Raw genomic sequence first — 27,078 nt, 5'->3', positions numbered from 1 at the left:
GAAAGGGGGTTACACATACTATTCCATGGTACATCATATGTCATCTAGAATAGACCTCTTCCTCGTCTGACTTCTTGATGGGGCAGACGGCAGAGTTTACTATACTTCCTCGTACCTATTCTGACCACTCCCCAATCAGATTGTCCTTAAATTGGGATGACAACACTTGTACTCCGAGCACATGGTGATTTAAATCATTAGCCCTACGAGACCTGGTATTCTGAACTGATTTAGAAAATGATATTCGCATGTGCTTTTCACTGAATGAAACCGGGACTGTAACGCAGGCCGCGCTTTGGCACGCGTTTAAGGTCTATATCGGGGGGATGGCCATGTCTTGTGGATTTGGGGTGCTACAGATATTCGTAGAAACATAGCAAAAACGAGGGTTAGCTCTACAAGTTGGAGGCTGAATATGCGGCTGCACCTGATCATACTAAACTGGCGGGCATCAAAATGCGAGAGACCTATAAAAAGCTGGCTGATAGGGAGGTGAGATATTTTGCCAAACCAGCCATGACCAGACGCTATGGAGAAGGCGAGAGACCCGGAAGAGCACTATCCACGTATGTTAAAATGGGCAGGGGCCACAACCATATAGTGGGAATTAAAGATAGGCGTCAAGTATTGCGGTACTCCGAAAAAGAGATCAATGGGGAATTCACGCAATTCTACATCGATCTATATCGGCCACAAGACTTGGGAGATGGGCTTGAGAACCTGCTGGACTCTATCCCACTGTCTGTATTCTCAGCAGATGTTAGAGCCCAAATCAATACTCCATTCACAACAGAAGAGATGCTTTCTGTAATAAAAGAACTACCAAGAAATAAGGCTTCTGGCAAAATTGTATGCAGAATGTGGTGCCCTCCTGATGCCCCATTTATTGAAAGTACGGGAGGAAGCTGTGACGGTTTGACAACTACGACAATCCCTTCCCGATGCAGTCATAACCATCTTGCTCAAACCGAATAAACCCAAGTGATGAATGCAGCTCCTACAGACCATTGACGCTAATGAATGTAGACTCTAAAATATATGCAAAAACACCAGCTAATAGACTATTACGATTAATGCCAGCTTTATGCCTGGTAGAGCGACGTCCATCAATCTTAGACACTTAACATCCTATCCGGCATATCCCCCAGGCCCATGCAGTTGCCGTCACCTTTGATGCCCAAAAGGCGTTCGATATGGTGTCTTGGCGTGAGGTTTTTATAAGCTGTGTCAAAATACTCTACACAAAGCCCACAGCCACTGTCTTAACCAATATAACATCGGCTCCATTCGAACTGGGCAGATGAACGCGACCAGTATGCCCATTATCCCTGCTACTCTTCGCCATGGCAATAGAAACCATGGCAGACTTTATCCGCACCCGACATATGAATAAAGGCATTCGAATAGCTGGAACCCCAAAGACAATATCACTATATGCAGATGACATTCTACTGTATGTCAGAAACCTGCAACAGAACCTATATCCCATAATGGAGGATGTTGCCCAGATTGGGGCGTACTCGGAGTTCACAGTCAACTATGGGAAATCCAAGATGTTCCCCCCACCCCTATGGATGACACGCCTCGACCCTAGACGCAAACCCTACCAAAATGGACACCAGACAAGCTTGGGTACCTGGGAGTAACGATCTCTAGATCTAAGAATGTGTTATTAATGGATAATTATACCACCCTGACGAGATGCACGAGTACTAAAATATCTGCATGGTCGCAAATCCCTCCATCACTGATGGGCAGACTTGCATTGATTAAAATGATATTAGTACCTAAGATAATATATAAGTTTGTAAATGTCCCTATGTCGCATGAGGTCCACTTTTTTGCTGAGCTACATAAAATCTTAGCTAGGTTCTTGTGGCATTCCGGAGCCATGCGCAAAAAATGGGAACTGATGGGTGGGTTCAATAGACCCAACCTAGAGATCTATTGGATGGCAGCCCAAGAAGTTTGCCTCCTTCCTATTGGTACGATATGAGGGGAAACCCTGCCACACGTTAAGTTAGAAAAGGCAGCGGCAGAGGGGTTGGAAATGATGACTTATGACCGCATATCCACCACGTTAAGGGCCTGGAAGTAGATTTTCCTTAGAACAGTGGGAGAAACTCCATATTGCCACTGGCTACCGCTGTGGGGCTTCCCACATCCCTCTCCTATGCGAGACACTGCTATACACAAGCATTGGGAACCTCTGGGATATAATTGTATAGGTGACCTGCTTCCTGATGGGAAGTTCTTGATGGCTGAAGGATTGAAAGCAGATGGGACTATTACAGTACTATAGACTACGAGCAGCAATACGGGATAGATGGGACACATATCTGCTGAGCACCTCCCCCAGCCCCCCAAAAACCAATTTCTTGCCTATATCTCGATCTCTGGGGGATGCAGACATGTGTTCACTACCTTTTTATATAGAGAAATACTAGCTGGGTCCTTGTTGGGGAGAATTCTCATAAATGTGCTAATTAAAATCCAGCAACTTTTCTGGGTTTTGGGGACGCGATTATTTTACCTGTAAAAGAGTGGGCCTTTTTTTCCCCACTCTCATGTATTTTGATGTGTGTTTTACATTTGTGTTCTTTGACTTTGGAGTTTTAAGATAACTTCACAGGCATCTTTTCATGTGTGTTACACATCACCCTCGGTGCAGTGACACAGAGATGTCTTTTTAGACTTTCCAAAGGTTTAAATACGTTCTCTGGGATAAACTACTGTTTCCCAGAGAATGTAAAGCGAAATTGACTTTACTAGTCTTTCCAAATTCCTAGACCCTGCACACACCATCTTACAATGGAGTGCTGGAGGGGTTACATAGTATATCCCCTGTGCCTAAATACTCATGTAGCAGTCAAATGCTACCCTTTCCTATTGAAAAGGCTGGTGGCAGTGTTTTTACAACAAATTACCATGATTTTTCCCGACCGCGAACACCCGTAGCTAAAAATCACGACAGCCATGTTTTTCAAGATGGCGCCTTAAGCCCCTTTATTTAAATGGGTCCCGGTCTTCTTTTTTCGCCATTTCTTTTTGGAAAGGTCCTTCTAGTGTTTGTCTCTGCGCGCCAAACCCGGTTTGGTCCCTTTGTTCCTACGCCTTTGGTAGGCTTCAGGACTGGGGTGGGTAGGTGCCCGACTCCTGTGCTTTGTCTCCTAGGAGATCCAAATGCACTCTGGCGTGATTGGCTGGCTGACTGTCCGGCAAGGACAGCCACCCTACTGGGTGAGTGGCAGCTAGGCTAGAATGAATAGGAGAAAACTGTTTAAAAGGCGAGTCTCCAGGACTGGAAGTCAGAGTCGACCACTGGAACGAAAGAACCGAAGAAGAGCTGGAAGAGGACGGCTGCTGCAACTCCTGGAACGTTGGTTTGCCCGGTGAAGCCCTGCTGCAGGTCCAAATTGCCAAACTCCAAGGACGGCTTCTTCCTTTGAGTTGATGGGACCAATCAACTCATAAGATACCTGGATACCATTCTCAAGGCTGGTTAGGATTAACCAGGGAGAGGGGCACCAGTTTGTGTTCTTGAATCTACAGCTACTGGAACTGAAGTGACTCCATTTGTCTGCTTTCTTCGACCATCCCGTGCAGTGCAGGAGTCCCCCCGACGTCCTCCCTCTTGTCCCCACGACTGAGGCTCGGGACCAGCAAGATCTGCAGGACCTGCCAGGAGCCACGACTTCAGCAGCATTTGTTTCTTCATACAAAAGGTATGTGCCAACCCGATTGAGGGAACGCCACTCTCGCGGTCAAAAGTTTGTGAAACTTTCCCAACTTGCAGGCCTAATCAGCTTGTGAACTTTTTGCAAAGACTTTACCGTTTGATACCAGGACTGCTCTTTCCTATGCAGAACACTAGCCCATTGACTTTGGCCTGGCCTTTTGACTTGTTTGAACTCCTCTGGTGAACTGAAACTATTTGCATTGTCTAAAAAGTATATGTGATCTATTTTACTTACCTTGTGCCTTTTGTACCCTTTTAAGTACTGAACTGCTATTTGGATCCTATTTCAGGGGAGCTCAAACTGTCTCAAAACCTTAGAATATTGTATTGAAGTGTATTGGTTTATAATATTAGGTTGTCTTCTTCTAGTGAAATGTTTTCTAAATGGTTGTGTAATACATTAATAAGTGTTTTACAAAGAAACCTTGAGTATAAGTGTCTACTTGAACCACTGTGATTGAAAGTCCTCTGTGTAATTACTTGTACTGCTCACATTCACTCTTGAGATAGGCCTGGCTGCTCAGCTCGCTACCAAAAACTGTGTTCAACAGACTTATACCAAAGGTTGGTTTGGCTAACACCTGTTGTCCTAATTGTGTGTAGTGGTCCCAGAGAGTACTGCCTGCAATTCTGCCTAACAGTCCTCGATACGAGCAGACTCTTCACGTGTGAAATGAGAGACAGAATTGAATCGGGAGATAGGCGATGAACAATGGGTCACTGTGTCAGTGTCCATGAATGATCGGCTGAAACATATTCAAAATAAGGTATTGCATATGTTGCACTACACACCATATAAACGTAAGATGACATTCCAGGACCACAATGGTTTATGCCCAAAATGCGGGGCGTCGGAAGCTGGCTGCTTGCATATGTTTTGGTCCTGCCCGGGCCTATTGCTTTACTGGAAACAGGTTTCTCCAGCATTGGATCTTTCATGGATTCACATGCTTTGAATATTCCCCGTCGTCAGGCTGGGAATCCCCGGTACATTATATAGACCCTTTCCCGTAGGAAAACTTTTTCGACGCTTATGCGTCCTATCCACCTCGTTTTGTATCATGCGTGCCCGTGCCGTCAGGACGTCATGATATAAATACAGGCCCCGCCCCCGCGCTCCCTCAGATTTCAACCGTCTTTCAAAGTAGTGGGATCCTCGTGTTTACTACTAGTGAAAACTAGGTTGTTTTGTCTGTTTCGCTTCGGCGAAGTTCAAATTCTGGAGAATTATGTCTGGAAAGGCGTTATTTCGCCCGTGTGCAACCTGTGGCCTCAAAAAGGTTTATGAAGGAGACGGCCACATGGACTGTATCTACTGTCTCCACCCGCACCACACGGCGGATACATGTGAGATATGCCAGGGTTTCTCCCAAAAAACCCTTAAGGACCGTAAAAGAAGGCTGGTCGACTGGCTTAATGACGGAGCGGGTGCCTACCCGGCTTCGGAAGTTGGCTCCACGGCCTCCAGGAGCAAGTCGGAGCCTCCATCGAAGAAGGTACGGCCAGCAGAAATTCGCGCTGAGGACAAGCATAAGGGGAAACATGCTGGATCCTCCTCATCACATAAAAAGCCCTCCTCCTCCTCATCTAAGACGGAGAGGCTAGCGCTGTCAAAATCCTCCTCAGGGGACCGTCCCAGGTCTTCCATGAGTCGAGATGCTTCAGCCGGGAAATCGGCATCGAAATCGACGACTAAGTCTAAGGGCTCGACGACGACGACTGGCTCGTCGACCGCGGTGTCATTGACGATGCCTATTACCGCTCAAGCAGCAGCGGTTGGGATTCCTTCATCGACGGAGACTGTCTATGGCTTGGCTGCCTGAGGTCTATGACCCGATCCCCCCTGAGGTCTTACTGCAGCCAGACACGGCCTGCTCGGCGGAAGGGGAAGGTGACATGGTTCTGCAGCCATCGGATTTAGGCTTACGGCCTTCCACGTCGACGACGACGAGTGCGAGCGGGGGTATGGTGCCTATATCATCCACGTTACTGACCCCCCAGACGGTTTTGTCTCTGGATGTGCTTAATACTCTTCAGAAGCTCCTGCAGCAGCTGGATACGCAGTTCCCACAACCCGGGACGTCATCGTCACTTTTGTCTGTACCTTCCGTCGACGAGCAAACTTGTACGGCTCGCTCGACGACGAAACACCCATCGGCTCCCCAGGCGGTGAAAGATCGTCCTCGAGCTCAGGAGGAGGGTGAGTTGTCGCAGTCCGACTCTATACTGGATGACTCCGGGTCAGACATCTCCCTGTCACCGTCGAGGGACCCAACATGGAATTCGGATGTAGAGTTGGAGTCTACGAGGAGCCAGACACAGCGATCTCCCGCTGATGATGTGGGAGCCTTCCATGCAATGATGGGGAAAGCTTGTTCCGAATTCGGCTTGATTCCTGAGGAGCAGAAGAAAGACTGTTTCCTTTTTGACCATATGGGTCAAAGGAGAAAATCGGTATTTGCCATCCCAATCCTTGACCACGTGTGGCAAGAAGGTCTCAAGACGATGCGCCATCCGTTCTCGGAGCCAGCCATAAAGGGACGGATCGAGAAAAAGTTTAAAGCCCCGGAGTCCACTCCGAAATGTCTAACATCACAGCCTCTGTCTGACTCGGTGGTGTCGGCGGCAGCGGCTAGGAAGGCCAGGGTCCAGCAAAAATGTTCAACGCCACCTGAAAGCGAGGCTAGGAGGCAGGACGCCTTTGGAAAGAAGGTGCTCTCGGTCGGAGCAACGACAGTAAGAGCAGCCAATTCCTTAGCGATCGTGTCACGATATGATAGGGAAATGTGGCACAAACTAGCCCCTATCCTAGAACACCTGCCAGACGAACACCAGAAAGCAGCTATGTTACTGGTGCGGGATGGCGAGGAGGCTTCGAACCACGCTATTAATATCGCAGTTGACCTAGCAGAGTCTGGTTTCAAACAAATCAACCATGGAGTAGTGCTTCGTCGACAAGCGTGGCTCAAATGTACTACTTTCCGTCCTGAAGTACAGTACAAAGTCCTGGACATGCCATGCGAAGGGGAACACCTGTTTGGCGAAAAGGTTGATGAAGCGCTGAAAGGGATGAAAGAAGACACAGATACTGCTAGGTCCCTCGGCGCCCTTCAAACGGGTAGAAATTTTCGCTCTTTTCGCCCCTTCAGGGGTGCTTCTGGAAACTCCCGCTTTGGAGCCTCGAGGGACCGTGGATTTAATAGGCCCTCGTACTCTTCACAAGGGTTTAGACGAGCGTCCCAGTCGGCACGGAGAAGCAGGGACTATCAAGCCTCCAGGCGGCGAGGCTCAGGTCCGTCGTCAACGAAGAACAAGCAAACCAGCAACCAATGACGGCCTTCGGAACGTCCTGGGGGGTCGAGTCTCATCACTTCGACCCATGGAAATGCATCACCACAGATCGATGGGTCCTAGACACGATTCGCATGGGTCATGCGCTGCAATTCAAAGACAAGCCTCCGCGTCTTCCCCCTTTATTCTCGACACAGCCCCACCTCCGAATCCTACGACAAGAGGCGGCGCTTATGTTGCGAAAAGGGGCGGTAGAAAGAGTTCCTGTGGCACAGGAAGGACAAGGAGTTTATTCCAGGTTCTTTGTTGTCAAAAAGCCAAACGGCAAATGGAGGCCCATTCTCGACCTGAGGGTACTCAACAAGTGGCTAAAGAGCCTAAAATTCAAAATGCTAAAGCTCCAAGAGGTTATCAGGTCGGTGCAACCCATGGATTATCTATCATCACTAGACCTTCAAGATGCTTATTTTCACATCCCAATACGCCCACGACACAGGAGATATTTAAGATTCGTCGTCGGGAGAAAGCATTTTCAGTTTAAGGTCCTCCCGTTCGGGCTCAAGTTCTCCCCCAGGACGTTCACCAAGTGCTTGGCCCCTATAGCGGCCCATTTAAGGAAGGATGGTCATCATGTCTATCCATATCTAGACGACTGGCTGATCAGAGGTTCATCCAAGGAACAAACACGAGACAGTCTACGAGCCACAATGTCCATCTTACAGGAACTGGGCTTCGCAATAAACTTCAACAAGTCCTCTGTAGAGCCTTCGAGGACCTTGGTCTTTCTAGGATCGGAGTTTCATACACACACAAGCCTGGTGAAACCATCCAGCGAAAGAATTCAGAAACTTCAAAACAAGGCGTCGGAATGGAGAGGCAGTACCAAGGTCTCAGTGCGCAAGTACATGTCCCTGCTAGGGACCATGTCGTCCTGCATTCCGTTGATAAACAACTTCCGTCTGTTTATGAGGCCTTGCCAGGAATTTCTAGCGGACCGTTGGGTGCAGAGCAGAGGTCGCTGGTCCGACAGACTGGTCGTCGACGAACAACTAGTTCAAGCACTCGGCTGGTGGAGAGTGTCTACTCATCTAACGAAAGGAATGCCTCTACTGGAACCAGAGTTCCAAAAGACGGTGGTGACGGATGCATCGCTGAGCGGATGGGGAGCTCATCTGGATACGTTACAGGTACAAGGCCAGTGGTCTTTGCAGGAGTCCTCCCTGCATATCAACCTGCTAGAACTGAGAGCAGTGCGATGGGCTCTGAAGTCTTTTCTTCCTCAACTGAAGGACTCGGTGGTGCGTGTCATGACGGACAACACCACTACGATGTTCTACTTGAAGAAACAAGGAGGGACACGTTCCAGGTCCCTATCGACGGAGGCACAGAAAATCTGGCATTGGGCCCTGCAACACAACATGCAAATCTTAGCGTTCCACCTACCAGGAGTGAGAAACGTGGAAGCCGATGCCCTCAGCAGAGAAATGAACGAAGTTCACGAATGGGTGCTGAACGACCAACAACTTCAACAAGTATTCAAGGAATGGGGACACCCACCCATAGACCTGTTTGCAACGAAGAACAACAAAAAATGCCATCAGTACGCAAGCAGATGGCCTCAGCAGGGCTCACTGGGGGATGCGTTCTCATTCCCATGGACGAACAAATTCCTGTACGCATTCCCTCCATTTCCCCTTGTACGGAGGACGTTGCAATGGATCCTCAGGTACCCATGTCGGGTAATTCTGGTGGCCCCATACTGGGCCAGACAGGTGTGGTTTTCAGACCTACTACACTTAGCGGCGGCGGAACCAATGAGATTCCAGAAGACCCCCGACCTTCTGTCTCGACAGGAGGGTGTCGTTTGGCATCACGACCCGGACAGCCTCCAGTTGACGGCCTGGCTCCTGACTTCGCCGAATTTGGTCGGCTAACGATTCCGGAGGACTGTCGGCGTATCCAACAAGCGGCAAGAGCACCTTCCACAAACGCCTCATACGCGTACAAATGGAAAAGTTTCTGTCAATGGTGTGAGGATCAACCAGGTTTGGCCCCGCAATCGATTAAGCCGGAACAGCTCCTTCCATACTTGCTGTTCTTAGCTCAAAAGGGCCTGTCGGTGTCGTCAATAAAAGTACACCTAGCAGCCATTTCCAGGTTTACTCGTCGACGGCACTCGGCACCATTGTTCAGCGACCGCCTGATTAAGCACTTCCTTAAAGGCCTCTTTCGGAGTTTCCCTCCAGAGAAGAAATTTCCGCCGGAGTGGAGCCTCAATCTGGTCTGAAGCCTCCTTTTGAGCCAATGTCATCATCGTCTCTAAAGTTTCTGTCGTGGAAATTGGCCTTCCTGGTGGCCATCACTTCAGCCCGACGTATTTCAGAAGTTCAGGCTCTAATGGTAGACCCACCATACTTACGATTTTTCAAGACTAAGGTAGTCCTAGCCACTAACCCGCAGTTCATACCAAAAGCTCCTTCGGTGTTCCATAAACACTCCTCTATTGTGTTACCTACGTTTTTTCCGGAGCCATGCTCGGGAGCGGAGCGCATGCTACACACATTGGATGTAAAAAGGGCTCTCAAGTTTTATCTTCATCGTACGCAACCGTTCAGAGAAACGAGACAGCTGTTCGTGGCCTATAGTTTGGGTGCTAGAGGAAAAGCCATTTCAAAGCAAGGACTATCAAGATGGGTGTCATCTACCATTTCATACTGCCATTCCAGGGCAGGGAAGCCTCTTCTACGACGGCCAAGAGCTCATTCAACTAGAGCAGCGGCATCGTCGACGGCACTGTGGGCCGGAGTCCCTCTAGGGGACATCTGCATGGCGGCTACCTGGGCGGCTACACACACCTTTACCCGCCTTTACTGCCTGTCGCAGCAACATGCCGAAGACACCCGGATGGGACAGGCGGTGCTTTGACACCTATTCCAATAAGGTAAGCCCCGGCTTCGGGGTTGCATCCTGTGGAATTTATGACTGCATGTGGTTCGTTTTTCCTATGTTAACTATTACTGATGTATACATGATCATAGGGAACGGCCTTTGCGAAGAAAGTATATGGGTTTGCATGCACGCCTCCTCTTGGGGGTGGTACTGCTATGTAATCTATTCAAAGCATGTGAATCCATGAAAGATCCAATGCTGGAGAAGGGAATAGTTTCTTACCTGTAACTCCATTTCTCCAGCATTGGTATCTTTCATGGATTCACATGCGCCCACCTGCCTCCCCTGAACATGCAAACCGGTTCCCCCACTACTTTGGGGGCCGAAATCTGAGGGAGCGCGGGGGTGGGGCCTGTATTTATATCATGACGTCCTGACGGTACGGGCACGCATGATACAAAACGAGGTGGATAGGACGCATAAGCGTCGAAAAAGTTTTCCTACGGGAAAGGGTCTATATAATGTACCGGGGATTCCCAGCCTGACGACGGGGAATATTCAAAGCATGTGAATCCATGAAAGATACCAATGCTGGAGAAATGGAGTTACAGGTAAGAAACTATTCCCATACACTGCAATGTCTGAAGTTATTGGTAGGCATCTAGACGTATTGCCGGTATCAGTGCTATTTGGGCAGTGGCAGGATCTGCCAGAGAGGAAGAACAGAGCCTTTTTAAACATGGGCAACACAGTGGCGAAAAGGTGCATACTCAAGAAATGGAAGGCTCGCTGCCTCCCAACTGCACAAGAATGGCTGAAGGACTTAGCTTGGGTGAATGAATGTGAAGATCTACATACATCAATGATGCCACGTATGTCACACCCCACAAAAATATGGGAAAACTTTTACGTATCTTGCCGAAGACTAAATGGCTAAATAATAAATGGTTACCATGGGGTGAACGAATTATGTATAATTTTATCCGTATTGCGCCGTGAACTGAAACACTGACTGCCTGATTCATGGAATTATTTGCGCTGAAAACGCAGATTTGCGCGCCTTTCTGCCCGAAAATCCCTGTTCAAAGTATGGGGATTTTCGGGCAGAAAGGTGCGCAAATCTGCGTTTTCACCGCAAATAATTCCATGAATCAGCCCATATATATCGGGCAAATGTACTGAACATGTTTTTGTGATTTGCTGACTTTAAATAAAGTTTTTTAAAAAAGAAAGTAATGTTTGTTTGGCTTGAATGTATGTATATATTTATTTACGTCTCTCACTTCAGTGGGGGGTGGGGTGAGCAGTGGGCCTATTCTGTCCATCTTAAATCTCAGGGCTTTTGATTTTCAAATGTAGGCGCGCATGTACATCACTCAGGTATTTTTAAAAATGTTATTTATACCACCATTTGCCAAAGCGCTGAACAAAGGATAAAAACAGTACAATCAGGAGAAACAATACATGTTAAATAATGAGCAGAAACAATGGGGAATGAGGCTTAGTGTTTGGAAAAAGCGGATAGGAGATAAGATCTGAAATTAGAAAAGTATGTAAAGAGTAAGAGGATCGGATAGAGGGGGGGCGTGTGTTCCAGTGCTTGGGGGAGAGTAGGGCGAAGGAACAGAACTGGGAAGAGGCAGGGGGTATTGGGGAACAGAGAGCAAGAAGAATAAGAATAGAGGTGAGCTTAGTGGCGACCAGAGCGAAAAGAATTGGAGACATGCAAAAGAGCAGTCTCGGTTGAGTGAGATGCGCGAAAACCAGATTAAAGAGAGGGAAGAAGTGAGTGAAGATTTGCGATGAGAGGATATCTGGAAATAAGCAGCTATGGGTGTATATTAGCAATATGAAATTCTAACCCATTAAACCATCAGAGTAAAATGTTTGGCACACAGATTTTGTGGAACAAGAACACCACTCGGATAATACCACTGCTCAGGTCTCTGTGGAACCGGAAAGAAAGCGCTGCGCTCGGGCCACCCACCCCCACCTTAGGAAAGAATGCCCGTACAACATTATCATCCCGGTGCTGAAAAAACACTCGACAGAAAGCACACTGGATCCGGCTTGCACGAAGAAGCAATTCCTGTATGTTTGGGGACTCACTGAATGCACGCCAAATGTCCAACTACGCAATTTCTCAACTCAACCTGGTCCCGGCAACGCAGAGTGGGCTTGCAGCTCCTGAATTGCAGGCAACCCAAAGGTGTGATGTATGTGAGTCTCTGAGCTTCGGGAGCAAATTGAACCTCCATATGTAGTCCATACCTGCAACCAATGGAAGAATTAACTAATAACCCCCAGTTTGTGGAATTTGCATCGCCTTGCCCTCAGGTTAACTGAGGACTTCTCTAAATTTCGGAAATTGCTTAAAACCTTCCTATTCCCTAAGTGACCTCTCTTAGCTCTACTGTCTTCACTGTTGAAAGTCCTTTCCCGTTTAGCGCGCTATAGAAATGCCTGTAACATAACATAAGCTCCAAAGTGCAGCTATTCCTCCCCCTCTCCCCTGGGACACATGTGAGCAGGGCTTGTGACACCAAGCTGTGAAGCGTCCTTTGCCCTCCGGGTAGCCTTCTTGACAGGGGCCTCGTTGGCACCCACCAACCCCCGTAATGCAAGTGGCCCCCAGTCGTCCTGGTGGCTCGAAGGAGTCCTCAATAATACACCCCTTAATGGGTGATGAATTTCTCAAGGGGTGATGGCTTGCACTCAATCATGTGGTACTGAAATACAGTGACATCCAGGGGTGGACTAGGAACCGAAAGAGGCCCTTGGAATAATGTTCAAAGTGGCCCCATATTACACATTTTCAGCAAGCCCAAATCTTTTCTACCACAATATTTGGAAATAAAATAGGTTGGCACACAAGAGGTGTAGGGTGCAGAGGCCTACCCGGACATCTCCTTGACAGTAGAGCCCACAGGCACCGTAAAAACCTAGTGATCCGACCGATTGGCGAAAAATATGCTCCTTTGGTGCCCTATAAATAACGTTTAACGAAAGAGTGATTATGCAGTCATTAAATGCTAAAGTAGTGGGCTCGACGAAGCCTCCTTTTTATGTTCAGTCATAAGACATGTTGAAGGATTGCGTTTGTTTTTCCGGTGGAGAATGAGGCTCACAATAGGATAAGAGTTTGGTTCCGCCATTGCTGTCAAAAACCCTGTTTGCATCAATAGCTTTAAGATTTTTCGTCAAATTAATGTGTCTAATACCTTTCAATTTGTACACAGTCTGTCGAAAACACAAGTGCAGCTCCACGTCTATAGTGGAAGACTTGGCATTCTTGTTTTAAGGAAGAGAGATGTGAAATGGGCGGATTTCCTAACTGATGAGATGCGACTTTCATTCGTGCCACATGGTGGCGCACACGTTTTATTATAGGAAGGTGTCTACAGGAAGAGAACGACTATTGCTACTTGAATTGTATTTTTCTTGATTAGATCTGCTTCAAATGTAAGTTGTTTGCGATGTGTCAATATTAATGTACATTTTATTGAAGCCATTTGTTCTTCTGATTTCTACGTAAGATCGCAAAAGACATGGCAACAGCAGCAGTAAGGTGCATCAGACGAGAGATCAAGGACATATACGTGAATGTGCAGCCTCTTCAAGAACCCAAAGATCAAGCCTTTGGGAATGGAAATGGAATAATGTAAGCTACCCTGTGTCTTTCCGTCTCTATAGCTCTTTCTAAATGTCCTTTCTTGAAGCAAGGCAATTCCGGCTGTTTTAAGGGTGATTATTGTATTCCTAACTGAAATGGTAATGTATGTATTGTATGTTGTGAGAGCTGAGTGGGTTTTAATTTGAGATCCTAATACATAGTTTCAGTCTCTAATGGAAATGGTTATGTAGCTCCTTCAGAAGTGTAATTTCTACCACCCACCTATGCATGTCTATTCTTTGAAACCTTGACTCAACCAAGCTTGCGCCTTCATGTTCACTGCATAATCTTGACCCTCTGTTTCTGGGGACCTGCCGCCCACCCCCACCGTTTTTATCCCACCCATTCCTAAGTCTTGGATCATAAATGAAGAGGGCACGGGCTGACGACTTATGTCGAATAACGCTTTATGATGATGATGATGATGAAGGGCCATGTGCTTCCCGGCAGGTCTGGCCAATGCAATTAGGGAGCAGGAGGCTCCACTATTGGCATAGTGGGCGCTGGGAGTGGGGAAAACTGCTGCTATCGTTAGCAGGCCTGATGTGGATGAATTGGGTCAACAGCAACGCGTGTTCTGTTTATCATAAACCTGGGAGTGCAGACATTGCTTCTAAAAAGCAAGCCTGTGTGTGTCTAATCCCCTAAGAAGAGTTCCAGTGGCCGGGCTGCGGTGGCTGCCCAGGAGATGTCTTCGGTGGGACCTTCAGGCAGAGGCTTCCGATTTACTATTGCTTATGCCCTTTCGTGAATCCTCGTTTTCAGGCAGTAGATGGTTCCCGTGTTCAGCTTTCATAATGCTTTACTGTTCCGTAAATAAGAATAGAGAACATGGTCGAGGCGTGTTAACTTTTTTTCTGGCAACTTAACTCCATGGACACCAATGTCCTCCTCCAGCATATCTCCTTTTTGTCTGGAAGCTATCGGATTTCTGGGGTGAGTGAGGCCCTATTGGCTCACTCACTTCGTTTGGGGTGCACTGGTCAGTCCCAGTGGCTGCTAGTACAGGGAATGTGTCTCCCTTCATTTTTCCAATTTATGTTTACATTGTAGTGCAAACCCCCTTCACCGGAATGCTGCAGGAACACTCTCCATTTCCTGTGTCCATTTTACTTTTCTATAAGCAACATCTCAGTTCGTTTTCTGATGTCTACTGAACATGCTTCTAGCAGTGAGCCAAATGTTGCTTGTTTGCTGGTTCACTGCCTTTTGGAGTATTATATAATCAAAATGACTGTTCTTCACGACTTTATCCCTGTTCTCTGAATTGAAGGATAATTCAAATCTAATGGTGAACATTTGGTATATTGGGGTGGGCCACGTTTCTTATCTGTCCAAAGACTGGTAGGGTGGTGGATTTATATCCACATTATGTGCTAACTAGCCACTGGTACCTTGTTGGTAGATCCTACAGTGGTCCGGTATTTGGGATGGCCTGCGTATCGTGCAGAAAAATAGGTGTGATGCATGATGTCGTACGACAATTCCACCCGGAACAGCCATTATGACCATTGTTCTTGGTGACCTTGGCTGAAACATCTCAAATATTGTTGCACTCCCTGCTTTGCTCTCTTTATTTTCCATCGGTTTGCTTGTGATGGCTGGTGAAACATGCTGCCCTATATGCAACCGGGTGCAATACACTTTCCACAAATGACTTGTTATTTGGCGGCCTTGATCCATTATTCAATTTTCGGGAGTCTGTGATACTTAAAGACCTGATGCAGCGTTAATAACCCTGGTAGCTTGGTGTGTGAATAATTCATACTAGTGCATTCACTACAGCTCTTCACGTATTATACTGCTTGTCTCAGAGCCAAACAAAAACACAGAAACCCGAGTCTGACACATTAAAAGTGTCTCAAAAACTACAGCCACCAAAAGTCCTGTAGGACCAAGTCCTGAGTCTTTTGTACGCGGACCGCAGGAAGAGCGTGAAACCAACACAATACCTGTCGAATTTCACCCCTTCTTTGTAAGTCCCGGATCCATCTAGCTTGGGGGATGTAGTGTTTCGCCATGTCACGAAAATAGTCCACTGTTACTGTAGCAAGGGTCTAGTGAGCATAAACGTATTTAAAACAAGGCCGACTAGGCCCAGGCCTAGGGCGGCAGATTGCCAGAGGAACAGCATTTTATTGCAGTCGATTTGAAATGTACTAGTTGTCATTTCTTAAATATAAAGGCAATTTTGTTTCTCGGAGTCTGGCTGATCCACAACACTGCAAGCAATTTTGAGCTGTTAGCAGTCATTGCACTTTGACATCTAAAGTCTATGATGGCCACTTTTGTTTATTTAAAAATAAAAAGGAAACGTGTACCAAACTCAGCGTGCTTTAGCTATCTAGTGATTCAGTCATACTCTCTTAGACATATCTGACCGATCTAAAGCTCTTTGGTCATTCTCATTTTCCCAAAATGCTCTTTAATATGCAAAACAGCCACCAAAACCTCATTGGTTTTATTGATGCCACTTTACATTCTCTTTGGAGTTCTTTCTAATCAATGCATACATACACTGTGTTAAGCAATCACTTTTATATTCTAATACACGACATGCAAATTTAAAACTGTTGCAAAAAGTAGGGGTTAAAGGTTAAAAATAATGCCTCATTTTACAATATTAAACGAATGCCTATGCTTAAGTCAAGCACAGAGTTCCCACATGGTGGCACTAAAATGATGAGAAGCAAGCACTCATTTCCCTGACCTGCCTCACATTCCAGAGGTCTGCGGCCACCCAAAAGGTGCAAGCATGAAATCTAGATTCTAGATAAATTAAAATGGCGAAGAGTAAATCTGAAAGCGCAAGTGCATCAAGAAACCTGTGAAAGGATACCTAAAGCCATAGAAAGGTGAGAACAAAAACCGTGTACCAAAGGTACACACTGTTTCTTAGCTGTAAAGGTGTCCCGTAAAGATATCCATTCAGCCATCTTTACAGAAGCTGCTCAGTGCCAAGCAGGCAAATGCATCCCTGCTGGGTTTATCGTGTCGTCTTTGATCACATTCTGCTGCATGCTCAGTACTACCAGGAGAACCAACTACAAAGTATGTCGCACAATGCATTACTGTGATGCTGATATGTAATTTTTACTTTTATTATATTTTAAATACAAGGTAGAACTTTTACTGTGAAACAGTACTTCAAACAACAGCAGGTCATCTATATCTGTACCCACAAATCTCAAAATGTTCCTATGTATTGTACAGTTCAACCAACTCTTCGCAGTTAACAAATATTTTAAATGACTTTAAAAGCATGCTGGCAAGACCTATAGCCTAAACCACATTCACAAAAGTGATCTTATGCTGGAATGCCCGATCCATATCTCAATTTTACTCTTGGAGTGTTTGGTACCTTTGAACAATTGCACAAAAAAGAATGATGTAAACGGTATGTACCACTTCACTTTTTATAGAAGGTGCCTGCGTTGTGCAGCTATGAGGGATGCTGTTGATTCCCACACGTGAATATTCAGCGTTGCCCTTATCCATTATTCCACTGTGAGAATGCACACCAAATATTCCAAGAACCTTCTCCAACTGTCTTTACTCTCCTGAGGTGTCTATGCCCAGGCAGGGTTTACAAACTTCATTTGGAGGTACATTGGCTGCAGCAGGTAGCATGCATTATTTCCATTTGGGCCCCTGCTAACACCAGGGCTGTAACCAGGAGAAGGGGGTTGAGTTCATTTTATTCAACATTTTTATAAGATGTGCTTGTGCCACTTGTGTATATTTCATGTATATACTTCACCAGTTGACAATACCGGATGTAGAAATTCTGTGCATTTCATAGTTAGAACAGTTTTACTGAAGGACTTCATATAACCATATCTGAGGCAGTACAGACACTCCACTCTTAGTATAAGGCTGTGCCCCCTGAAAATGTGGGTAGCATGGACAGAGCAGCCAGCCTTATCTTTCGAGGGAGAGAGGGCTGAAGGTCAGTACATAGAAATTGTAGCATACATATGGTTCATAAAAACACTGGTACACGGTAGGCAAAGATAAATCTTGGGGAAGTAAGTAAGATTCACATAAGTTATAAGCACAATTATAAAAACCAACACAATACATGTAGTTTATAAATGAAAGTATGACCCTATTCAGAATAGCATTGTGCAGTTCAAGTAGAGTCAAAGCTAACTATACGGTCAGAAAGGCAATATGGTGTTCTTGGGGAATAAAACCGGGTTAGTTACTTAGATTATAATCACTAATACAAGGGTAGTAGACCCTATTGGTCAGAATATACAGTGTTATTCCATTGTAGACACACTTAATTAGACACAAACTGGTAAAAGGATCTCTTGCAACATATAGAACTTTCTTCTATCAAGAATGGATACAGTTACACTACCAGCATTACATTTAAGAACACAGTTCCGAGCTAGTAAAGGAACGTGTATACTTTCTGGAGGAGCTACAGTTATTTTAGAAGTGCACTATCCAATTCAGGGAAAGCAAAACCCAACTACCGTTTCAGAAGAGCAACAGCTATTCAAGGCCAGTATAACCTATTGGCATATAAACTTATTATGCTATTTCTATTACAGGAATATATAGTTTAACCAATCATACTTTTCAGAAGTGTCATCTACAGTTCTGGGCAAAGAAGGAACTTTATGACTATTTTAGAAATGCTCTAAAGCAGATCAGGGAAAGCAAAACCCAATAACGCACATTTAGGAGAGCACACAGCTAATCGAGGTGGGTAAATCCTGTTGAAAGGCTTTTATAGTTGTTACTTTTGAAATAATAAAGCACTACCAACTCTGTTACTTTTTGTGTTTGTTATGTTACAGACATTTGTAGCAAGCACGTTCACCAAAAGCCATCTTGGCACGAGGAAAAACACAGCAATGATCTAGAAGAGTAGGGTCTTAAGAGAGCATCTGAATTCAAGATGATTCCTCATGCCTCCGAGAGCAATGGGCAGTTCCACAGCTTGCCTGTGGACACCGAGAAGGCACGGCCACCTGTCCTAGAGCGGTGAAATTTAGGGATGACTACAAGATGGGCATTACTAGAACACCGGGTCCGATCAGGAATGTAATGAGGAAATTTGCCTTGTAGGTACTCAGCACTTTGCCGAAAGTAGGTGCGATGGACCAGGCAGAGGGACTTGTACTTAATCCCCCTGGCCACTGGGAGCCAGCGGAGGGCCCACAGAACAAGACTGATATGGGTAATATAGGGAGCTGTAGTGGAAACCTGAGCAGCCATATTCTGTAAGAGCTGAAGCCTGTGTATCAAGCCCAGAGGTTGGGCCAGATACAGAGCATTGCAATAGTCAATCTGACTATTTACAAGAGAGGCCACAACCAAGGGATGCAAGTGCCTTGGGAGAAAGGGTAGTATTTTACGAAGCATCCTCAAAAAGAAGCGGCCAGTCTTGCATACAGTACTAACCTGTGGGGCCATAGACAATGAGGAAGAGAAAATCACTCCCAAATTCTTAACCGCCGTCACTGGATTAGGAAAGTCACCAAGTGAAGGAGGCCAGAATGAAGGAGACCAAAATGTAGAGACCACCACCAAGATCTCATTTTTGTCCCCATTAAGGTTCAGCCAATTCTGGTTCATCCAGCTCTTCACGTCCTCCAGGCACGCACACAGACCCGAGGACACCCTGGCCTGGTCAGGATCTAACCTGACCAGGATCTGGGTGTCATCAGCATATGAGTAACACCTGAACCCGTGGGAGCTGATGAGATCCAGTAAGGGCCGAACATGGATATTAAACCAAACGGGGGACAGGGTTGAGCCTTGAGGAACCACCACAAGACAGTGAGTAAGGAGGCGAATGAAACGGAGGGAGAAACAAAGATTGACTCCTATCTGTCAAGAAGGATGAAAACCAGGCTAGAACCGGACCGGAGAGGCCTGCCGCAGCCATGCTTGATAGGGTGGAGTGGTCAGCGGTATCAAATGCCGCTGACAGATCAAGTAATATTAAAGCTCCTACCCCACCCTTATCTTTCAGCATGGCTAGATCATCAAGCACAGATGAATGTACCACCATTCAGGGCTAGTAAAATAACGTCTATACATTTTAAAGGAGCAACAAACAACTTATATTTAAGTATTATCTTTTAGACACTGTATAACGTATTCCATTACAGAATCAAAGTTACTCAACTCATTTACAAGTAGGTACTTTCAACACTTGGTATAGATTTCAAGACAGAATCCTGATCATCAAAGTCCTTCCATAATTCTTGAGCATGAGTTTTCTCAGTGGCAGAAGAGGGACCCTAGCGGTCTAGGAGCCAGCTGTAAGCAGGTCAGGATAGGGATCAGTTGCAGGAAAGTCAGAGTTCCAGAGGATATCTCTTCAGACAAGTAAGTATCACTTTAGAGTTAAGTGGTAGGGACTTCACAGAAGGCTTCCTATATGGGTTCCAGCATTAGGCCTGGGCGAATGGTATGAGCCAAACTCCCAACCGCACAAATTGCCCACCCGGCCTCACAGGAGTCACACAAGACATAAGGTAAGTATTACCCAAGCCAACACGGTACCTCAGCAGAAAGAGTTCAGGATTCAGCAGCACAGGCTCTGGTCCTTGGGTTCTTGGTCTGGAGACTGAAGAAATGAACACTGAAGGAAAACTGGTGGCAGGCAACCACTGTGTAGGCTTCCAACTAAGGATTCTTTACAGCTTCTTGTGGCTCAGTGGATTTGGCACCCTTTTTCATGTATCCGATGAAGAACTAATATCGCCGGTCGGATTCTCTTCACACTCTCGGTCCTGCAATCTGGGCAGGGGGCTTTACGGATTGGAATTGTCTGTCTGAAGGTCCAGCAGGAGTACACCAAATCTTCGGACGGAATCGGACTTGGGAAAACCATGCAATGCGCTCAGGCTTGAGGTCTCCTGCTATTGGTGTTTTGCAGCCCAGCAAGGTCCCAGCACATCGAGGGATGGCTCATTCTGCGGGTCTTCTTGGGACTAGTGGATCCCACCAGACTCTGGGTAGCAGTCGTCCTATTTGGGATCCCAAGGTCGATTGAAAGGGTTACTTCAGGCTCCAGCTACACAGCAGGCTCTTTGGTCGCTGGAAATCATTACAGCTGTCTTTTCTTTATCTTCCTCTTTTCGGATTTGGTTCCAGTGGTCGACTTGTCAGCAGCTTCCAGGATCAGAGTATTTATCAGGAACTACAGTGCAACTTCTGCAAACTCTCCCTGCAGTTTACAGAAAGGGGTGGTCCATCTGACCAATCAGGACAGCCAGCCCCCCATTGTGAACTGGTTCCTTTCAGGCAAGGTGAAGGACAAAGGGCTGCAGAGTTTTGGACTCCTCCCTCGCCTCCTGCCTTCACACACTCTGGAGCCTTGGCAGGGAACAGAAAGGATTCCAACCGAAGACAAAACTTCAACCAGGATTTCTCTCACCTAGGACTGCAGAAGAAGACCCAAGAAACCACAAGCAAACAAGAAATGGCAAAAAAAGAGCCCACCATTCTAACAGAATGGTGACCCTCATGTGCATTACCACGGCTGGTTTGACATCCTGCTAATAATGACAGTCATAAAAGTAGTTTCACTGCCACTAGCCATTCAAGTTAACTTGTAATTGTAACAAAAATGTTACCAGGGAAGTGAGAAAGGGGATACAATGTATCTCCCCAGCACTCCACATAAGGTGGGGTGTGCTGGCTCACTATATAAAATGTAAAGGGGATGTAAATCCCACTTGACCCCTTGGGAACAGTAGTTCACCCAAGTACATTAAAGAGAAATGAAAAAGGGAAGGCCAAAGGCAACCCAGAACCACTGCATTTAAATGTTGTGCTTTGCCATAGACCGTTAGTCAGCCAAACGTTCTAGAAAACTATAACCCCAATCGCACACTAGGGAAGAGTCCTAAAAAGGTCACTCATCGAAAGAGTAAAAGACTAGGTGAGAGCGGAAAAAGATTCCCACTCACCTAGGGACAATAAAAAATAATCACCAAGTCCAAGCAAAATGTTCTGGGGTTGACCCAGGTCAGGAAGATTTATCATAAATATATGAAAATCTTACCTAACAATAGTGACAGTAGGTAATTTGGGAGAGAATCCAGATATTGGCATTGAAACCAAAATTCCTTGTTCCAGCCTTATCTCCCTTGTGTCCAATTGGCAGATGGGTATGTTCTTATTGCTTCCTCTAAAACAATTTTGGACCTAACCGAACGTAGACAATTAGCCATAACAATTACCTCTAGTGCACTCAACTGTAGAGCTCAATGCCCTCTCCAAATCTTGCGCAGCAGGGATCTGAAAACACTCTTTCGACTAACATAACATAGACGATGACAGGCTTGAATTAATAGAGAGGAAGCAATAACTGTCATCCCTGCAACCCTAAAAACATCCTTATAATGTTATGGAGCCAAAATGTCAGCCTTCTAGTCTCAACGAAAGGCATGCAGGATCTGTGTGATTACTGCAAATGGAAAATACTGAAGATGGAAATGTCGATTTAGTCCCCCATACCCCTGTTTGGTAAGAAATGGTGCAGTTGCACTGTGTGAGACTACACAAGACTTATCTGCTTGGTGTTAGGTAACCCACCTTTTGGTATAGGTCTGTACTACACAAGTTGGTAGTGTGACCTATCCCAAGAGTGGTAAATGTGAGCTGCAGAGCTGTACAATTGAAATCCGTAAATACAAGTAGCCAAGTAACACTTACACTCAAGGTTTCAGTTATAAATATTTATTTAATGTCAGTTTTAAATAAGCTTTCTTTAAAAAGGCAATTTGATTGTAACAATTCAGGAAAACTTTGAAATTACTCTTCAGACTTAGTCAAGGTAGTGGATAATCTTTGGATATGCTTCATACACTTTTCCTACACCCTGAGGTGACTTCAATCACAAGGATAGTATTTGCCTTTATAGATCACACCAATACTTTTGTAAATTCTGAGTTGCAGAAAGGAAGGGTTAAGGGAAGTAAAAAAGGTTAGAACAGTTTCTCAGAACATGTGAGGACAACTGAATCCTCCAATGAAGTCTAGATAAACCTATCCCAGCAATAACAGTTTACAACAAGCTACGACCTATGAGGTACAAGTAATATCAAAGTCAATGGATTTAGAAGAGTGCCTTTTAGGGAGCCGGGACAGCCAAAGTCATTCGGTCAAAGTTTTTCTTTCCTTCTCGTCTTTTACTCACGAAATTCACCATACCCTCAGAGCTTGTCTCTCTGCCATCAAATCCTGGATGGCTTCTCATTTCCTTACTTTAAAGACTGAAGTGCCATTCTTCCCTGCTAACACTATCCCACCTCACCCACCACCTCCCTCTATATCTTTTCCACCTGCTAGTCTTACTATCTCTCCCACAACTTGGAAGCTTGGTCTATAGCTCGATTCTAATCTTTCTTTTGATCACCACATTTCTCTTACCTCTCGCTCTTGCCCTTTTCACCTTTACAATATTCGTAAAGTTTGCTGTTTTCTTACCTTTCAGGCCACTAAACTTCTTATCTCTTTAATTTTTTCACAACTTTTGTCTCCCAGGTTCTCGTCTCACTCCCTCGAAATCAATCTATAATTCTTCTGTTCATGTACTTTGCCTTCTTTTCTATCGTGACTCCATCTCTTCTTCTCTTGGTTGGCTACCATTCCATTCTCAACTTAAATTCAATTTTCTATGCTTAGTTTTCAAATCACTCTATCAGCTTACTCCTGGCTATATTGCCTCTCTTCTTTCCTTTTATCGTCCATATCGCCCCTTGCATTCATCTAGTCTTTTAGAATAAATGTTCCACGTCCACCTTGTTCCCAGTCGCGTGTTCGCTCTTTTCAGCTTCCTGCCCCCCCTTCATTAGAATGCCTTCCCTGTGGCTTTTTGTTCTATCACCGACTACTCTACCTTCCGTTCTTCTATAAAATCTCATCTTTTACATTCTTCCTGATTGTTTGCTACCAGCACTGATGGTCTGATGTATACCTACCATTATTATTGTACCGTTTATGATTTTAAATTTGACAGCGCTTTGGACAAAAGTGATATATAAAACATAATAAAATACAAAGTCTATCTTTCTGATGCACTTCTTGGATAAAAATCTTGCACACAGTTAGAGAGTTGAGGAAAATCACTGGTAGTAACACAAGCTGTTAAACCTGTGGAAAGGCAGTTGAACTCAACTTGAAAAGTTAAGCAGGTGACGGTCTCAAGTGAGACCACACGACTTAAGGCGGGAAGCTAAGTACCCCCAAGCCTGAAAATAGTACCTTTGTTTAGAAGAAAGTAGTCCAGCTGGATTCAGTCTTGCTACAGCCAAGCAGGCCCTGGTTCCTGAGCCTTAGTCGTGGGGACAAGAGGGAGGACGTCTGGAGGGCTCCTGTGGCAGTTATCGGGATCGTCGGCGGCAGCTGCGGGTTTTCTTTGGGTCAGCGTCGCTTTGCGATTTCAGCGCTTAGCAAACGTCACTGATGCAGTACAATGGACACTGGTTCGACTTTCCGAGCTCCCTCAGTCCTGCACTCTGGTCAGGAGGACTCTGGAGGTCTTGCTGCTGGATGGTCCTTGGGAGGCTCCTGGAGTGTTTAGTCGGATTCGTTCCGTGGCAGACGTTGCACTAGACTATGGACACTCGACCCCTGGCATTGGGCTTCTGCAGCAATGGAGAGGCACATCAACTTGGGGATGGAAGAGGAGTTCATCTCAGGGTTAGTTGGTCCCACTGACCAAAGGGGAGAAGTTGTCCCGTCCGGAGCTTCTCTGTCGAGGTGAAAAAGGTCAGCACAGCAGCAGGGCTACACCAGGCAATTCCAGGTCCAGGAGGTTGCAGCGAGCTTCGTTCACGGTTTCTTCTTCGGATGTTCTTCCAGTGGTTGACTCTGAATGTAGTCCCAAACCCCTCACTTGTAAGCAGGTTTCTCCTATTCATGCACAGGCTAGGCTGTCAATCGCACAGCAAGGTATCTGTCCTTTCATGACAGCCAGCCAATCGGGACACGTTTCATTCAGGCACTCCTAGAGACAAAGGACAGGGGAGTTTCGGGACCCTCCCTCACATCCTGTCCTTCCAGACACACTGGAGCCAGGGGCAGGCTTCAGGGCTCAAGCCTGCCAAAGGCAAGACAAATAAAGGGCTCAGACCTGTCTCAATGCTCAGAGTAAAAGCCAAGAAAGACCTCCCAAACAGAAAATGGTGAAAAAAGAAGACGGGGCCATTTTGACAAAATGGTCACCCATGGGTGCTGTACTGCAGCTGAGGGTTCAGCCTGCGGTAGAAAAGCACAATGGTAGAAAAAATCAAACCACTGCCTCCAGCCATTTAAAGTAGTGAGTGTAACAAAAATGTTACATAGGAAAGAAGGATAAGGGGCTACTAAGTAACCCCCCAGCACTCCACGTAAAATGGTGTGTACTGGACATACAAAGAGAAAAGGTAATTATTTAATTTTTACTTTTCTTGGGAACTGTATTTCATACAAGAAAAGTTATTTAAACCTTTTGAGAAATCCAAAGGATTTCCCAGTTACACTGCACTGAAGGTGCTGTGTGTCACCATACAAAAAGCAGATGCCTATGGAGTTTGTCAGACTTCAAAAACAGTGAAAACACAAAATCCAAATCAGATAAAAACACATGAGAGAGGGCGAAAAAGGGTCCCACTCACTCAGGAGTTAAAATGAAAATGTCCTAAATCCAGCAAAAGAGCTGAGGGTCTTGATGGTGGGAGGATTTAGCACAGAAATGGAAATTCTCTGCAACACCCCCTGCACATTTCAACACAATTATATGCAGGGGTCTCTGGGAACGCCAGACTGCAGTTAATACAACTGTGTATCATGCAGAGAATATATTTCACACCCACTGTTATCTCAACCTTCAAGGGGGCTACTAGGCAAGAATGTCCCAAATGTAGGGCTCAAAATGGTGGGCTTATGCATATGTTTTGGGAGTGCCTGGTCGTACAGGAATTCTGCAAGAGGGTGGCCAGTAAAGCAACCAAGGGGGGCATAGAACTGGATATCCAGACACCGGATGCTTGCATGCTTGGCCGATATAAGAGGAGTGTGAAAGATAAACCGTTGAACAAATGGGTTGGAAAGACACGAGGGAACCGAGCACAATCGGATGGTGGAAGGAGTTGGAAAAGTGGTGTGTGGCGGAGACAGGGGTATGGGAAAACACCCTCAGAGAGCAAAAGGAAGAGATGGGAATGGATTTAAAGAGATGGATAACGGTAACCCTATTCGCAGATAGAGGAGAGGAGGAAGCTGCAGAGTTGGCACTGAGGGAGGGTAACGCACTTAGTGGATAAAGTAGGATTAGATAGGCTAAGTTTGGGGGGGTTATGTAGAGTTAGCTGGGGTTGGTGAACACATATGTTGTTGGAATGTTGTATGATTTGGCTAACGTTTGTTACCATTTGTTATTTGTTGATTGAAAATGCAATACAAATATTTTAAAAAAAGAATTATATGCAGGTGAGACCCCCTGCAGGCTCCCTCCATAATCCCCTCACATTATTACCCTAACCTACTACCCCACATATGATTGCATTGAAATTTGCAGTAAAAAAAGTCAACATTTTCGTCCTCTGCATTTTCTGCCACGCACTAATGGGGTGATACTTGCGGGGCCTGGTCCTTTGTCCGTCCACTGAAGATAGCCTGTTTTTTCTGACCGTGGTGACTCCCATTGCATCCCGTCTTCTTCACTCCGTGGAGATTGTGATGAGTCAGTAATGTGAGACTCACAACTGTGTTTAGTTTTCTCAAGGCTTGACATTTTATTTTAAACAAAATAAGAAAAATAATCAAACTAAACCTACTCCACCAGGGAATTCCCTACCTAGTCTGGGATATAAGGGACACCTCCTAGCATACACAAAACTAGCCCTTGCACTAAACACCAGAAATATTCAAAGCAACATAGAAACAACATAAATGAAATGTTTCCAAACAACCAGTGTCTTGGATGGCTTCTACTTGTCCTGGGCAGATCTTGCTCCCAGGAATGTCCCAACGTCAATTTCTTCCAAGGAAATGAGAAAAGTTCCAAAGATACAAAAGTTTTCACAAATGGAAATCCACTGGTAACATGGTAACAGTTCCTTTTTTGCCTGATGAAAAGGAAAGCATTGGTAAAGTTGAAGATAAAAGTACCACTTCTGCTTTACAACAACTCTTCTTCTTGCAACTTCTGCAGTGTCTTTAAATACAGTTGTCGGGATGCTTTTTCTTAGGGTTTGCTCCATTTCTAGCAACTCCCTTATGCCAATGATACTGTGAGGAAGGCTCCTTTGCTCCACAGTTGACTTCTACTTCTACATTCAACTGATCCGGTTCTGACAAAGGTATCGACAACCACAGTTCTAATGCTGCTACTGTAACTTAAAATTTTACTTCCACAAGACATTTGGACCTCTACAGGTTGGCATGGCACTTCTCTCTTGTATGGCAAGAAAGGGCAGCCTCCTTGCTTTTCCTTTTGACTTGCAGCTAACAGACAATCTGTCTTTAG

The 27,078-nt window shown here is 45.6% G+C and overlaps 1 protein-coding gene across 3 annotated transcripts in view; it reads left to right on the top strand.

Annotated features, from left to right (window-relative positions):
* RTCA (RNA 3'-terminal phosphate cyclase) overlaps window positions 1-27,078 on the top strand; it is a 225,437-nt gene that overhangs the window by 85,120 nt on the left and 113,239 nt on the right. For all 3 annotated transcript variants that reach the window (XM_069641582.1, XM_069641584.1, XM_069641583.1), the window contains exon 8: window positions 13,456-13,580. In XM_069641582.1, coding sequence (XP_069497683.1) covers window positions 13,456-13,580 — 125 coding nt within the window. The remainder of the gene's footprint in view (window positions 1-13,455; window positions 13,581-27,078) is intronic.

Source organism: Ambystoma mexicanum, chromosome 1q (assembly GCF_040938575.1).
Source record: "Ambystoma mexicanum isolate Mex_15411 chromosome 1q, UKY_AmexF1_1, whole genome shotgun sequence".
Lineage (NCBI taxonomy): Eukaryota > Metazoa > Chordata > Amphibia > Caudata > Ambystomatidae > Ambystoma > Ambystoma mexicanum.
Note: the sequence above shows the minus strand (reverse complement) of the source record. Positions and strands in the feature narration are given on the sequence as shown.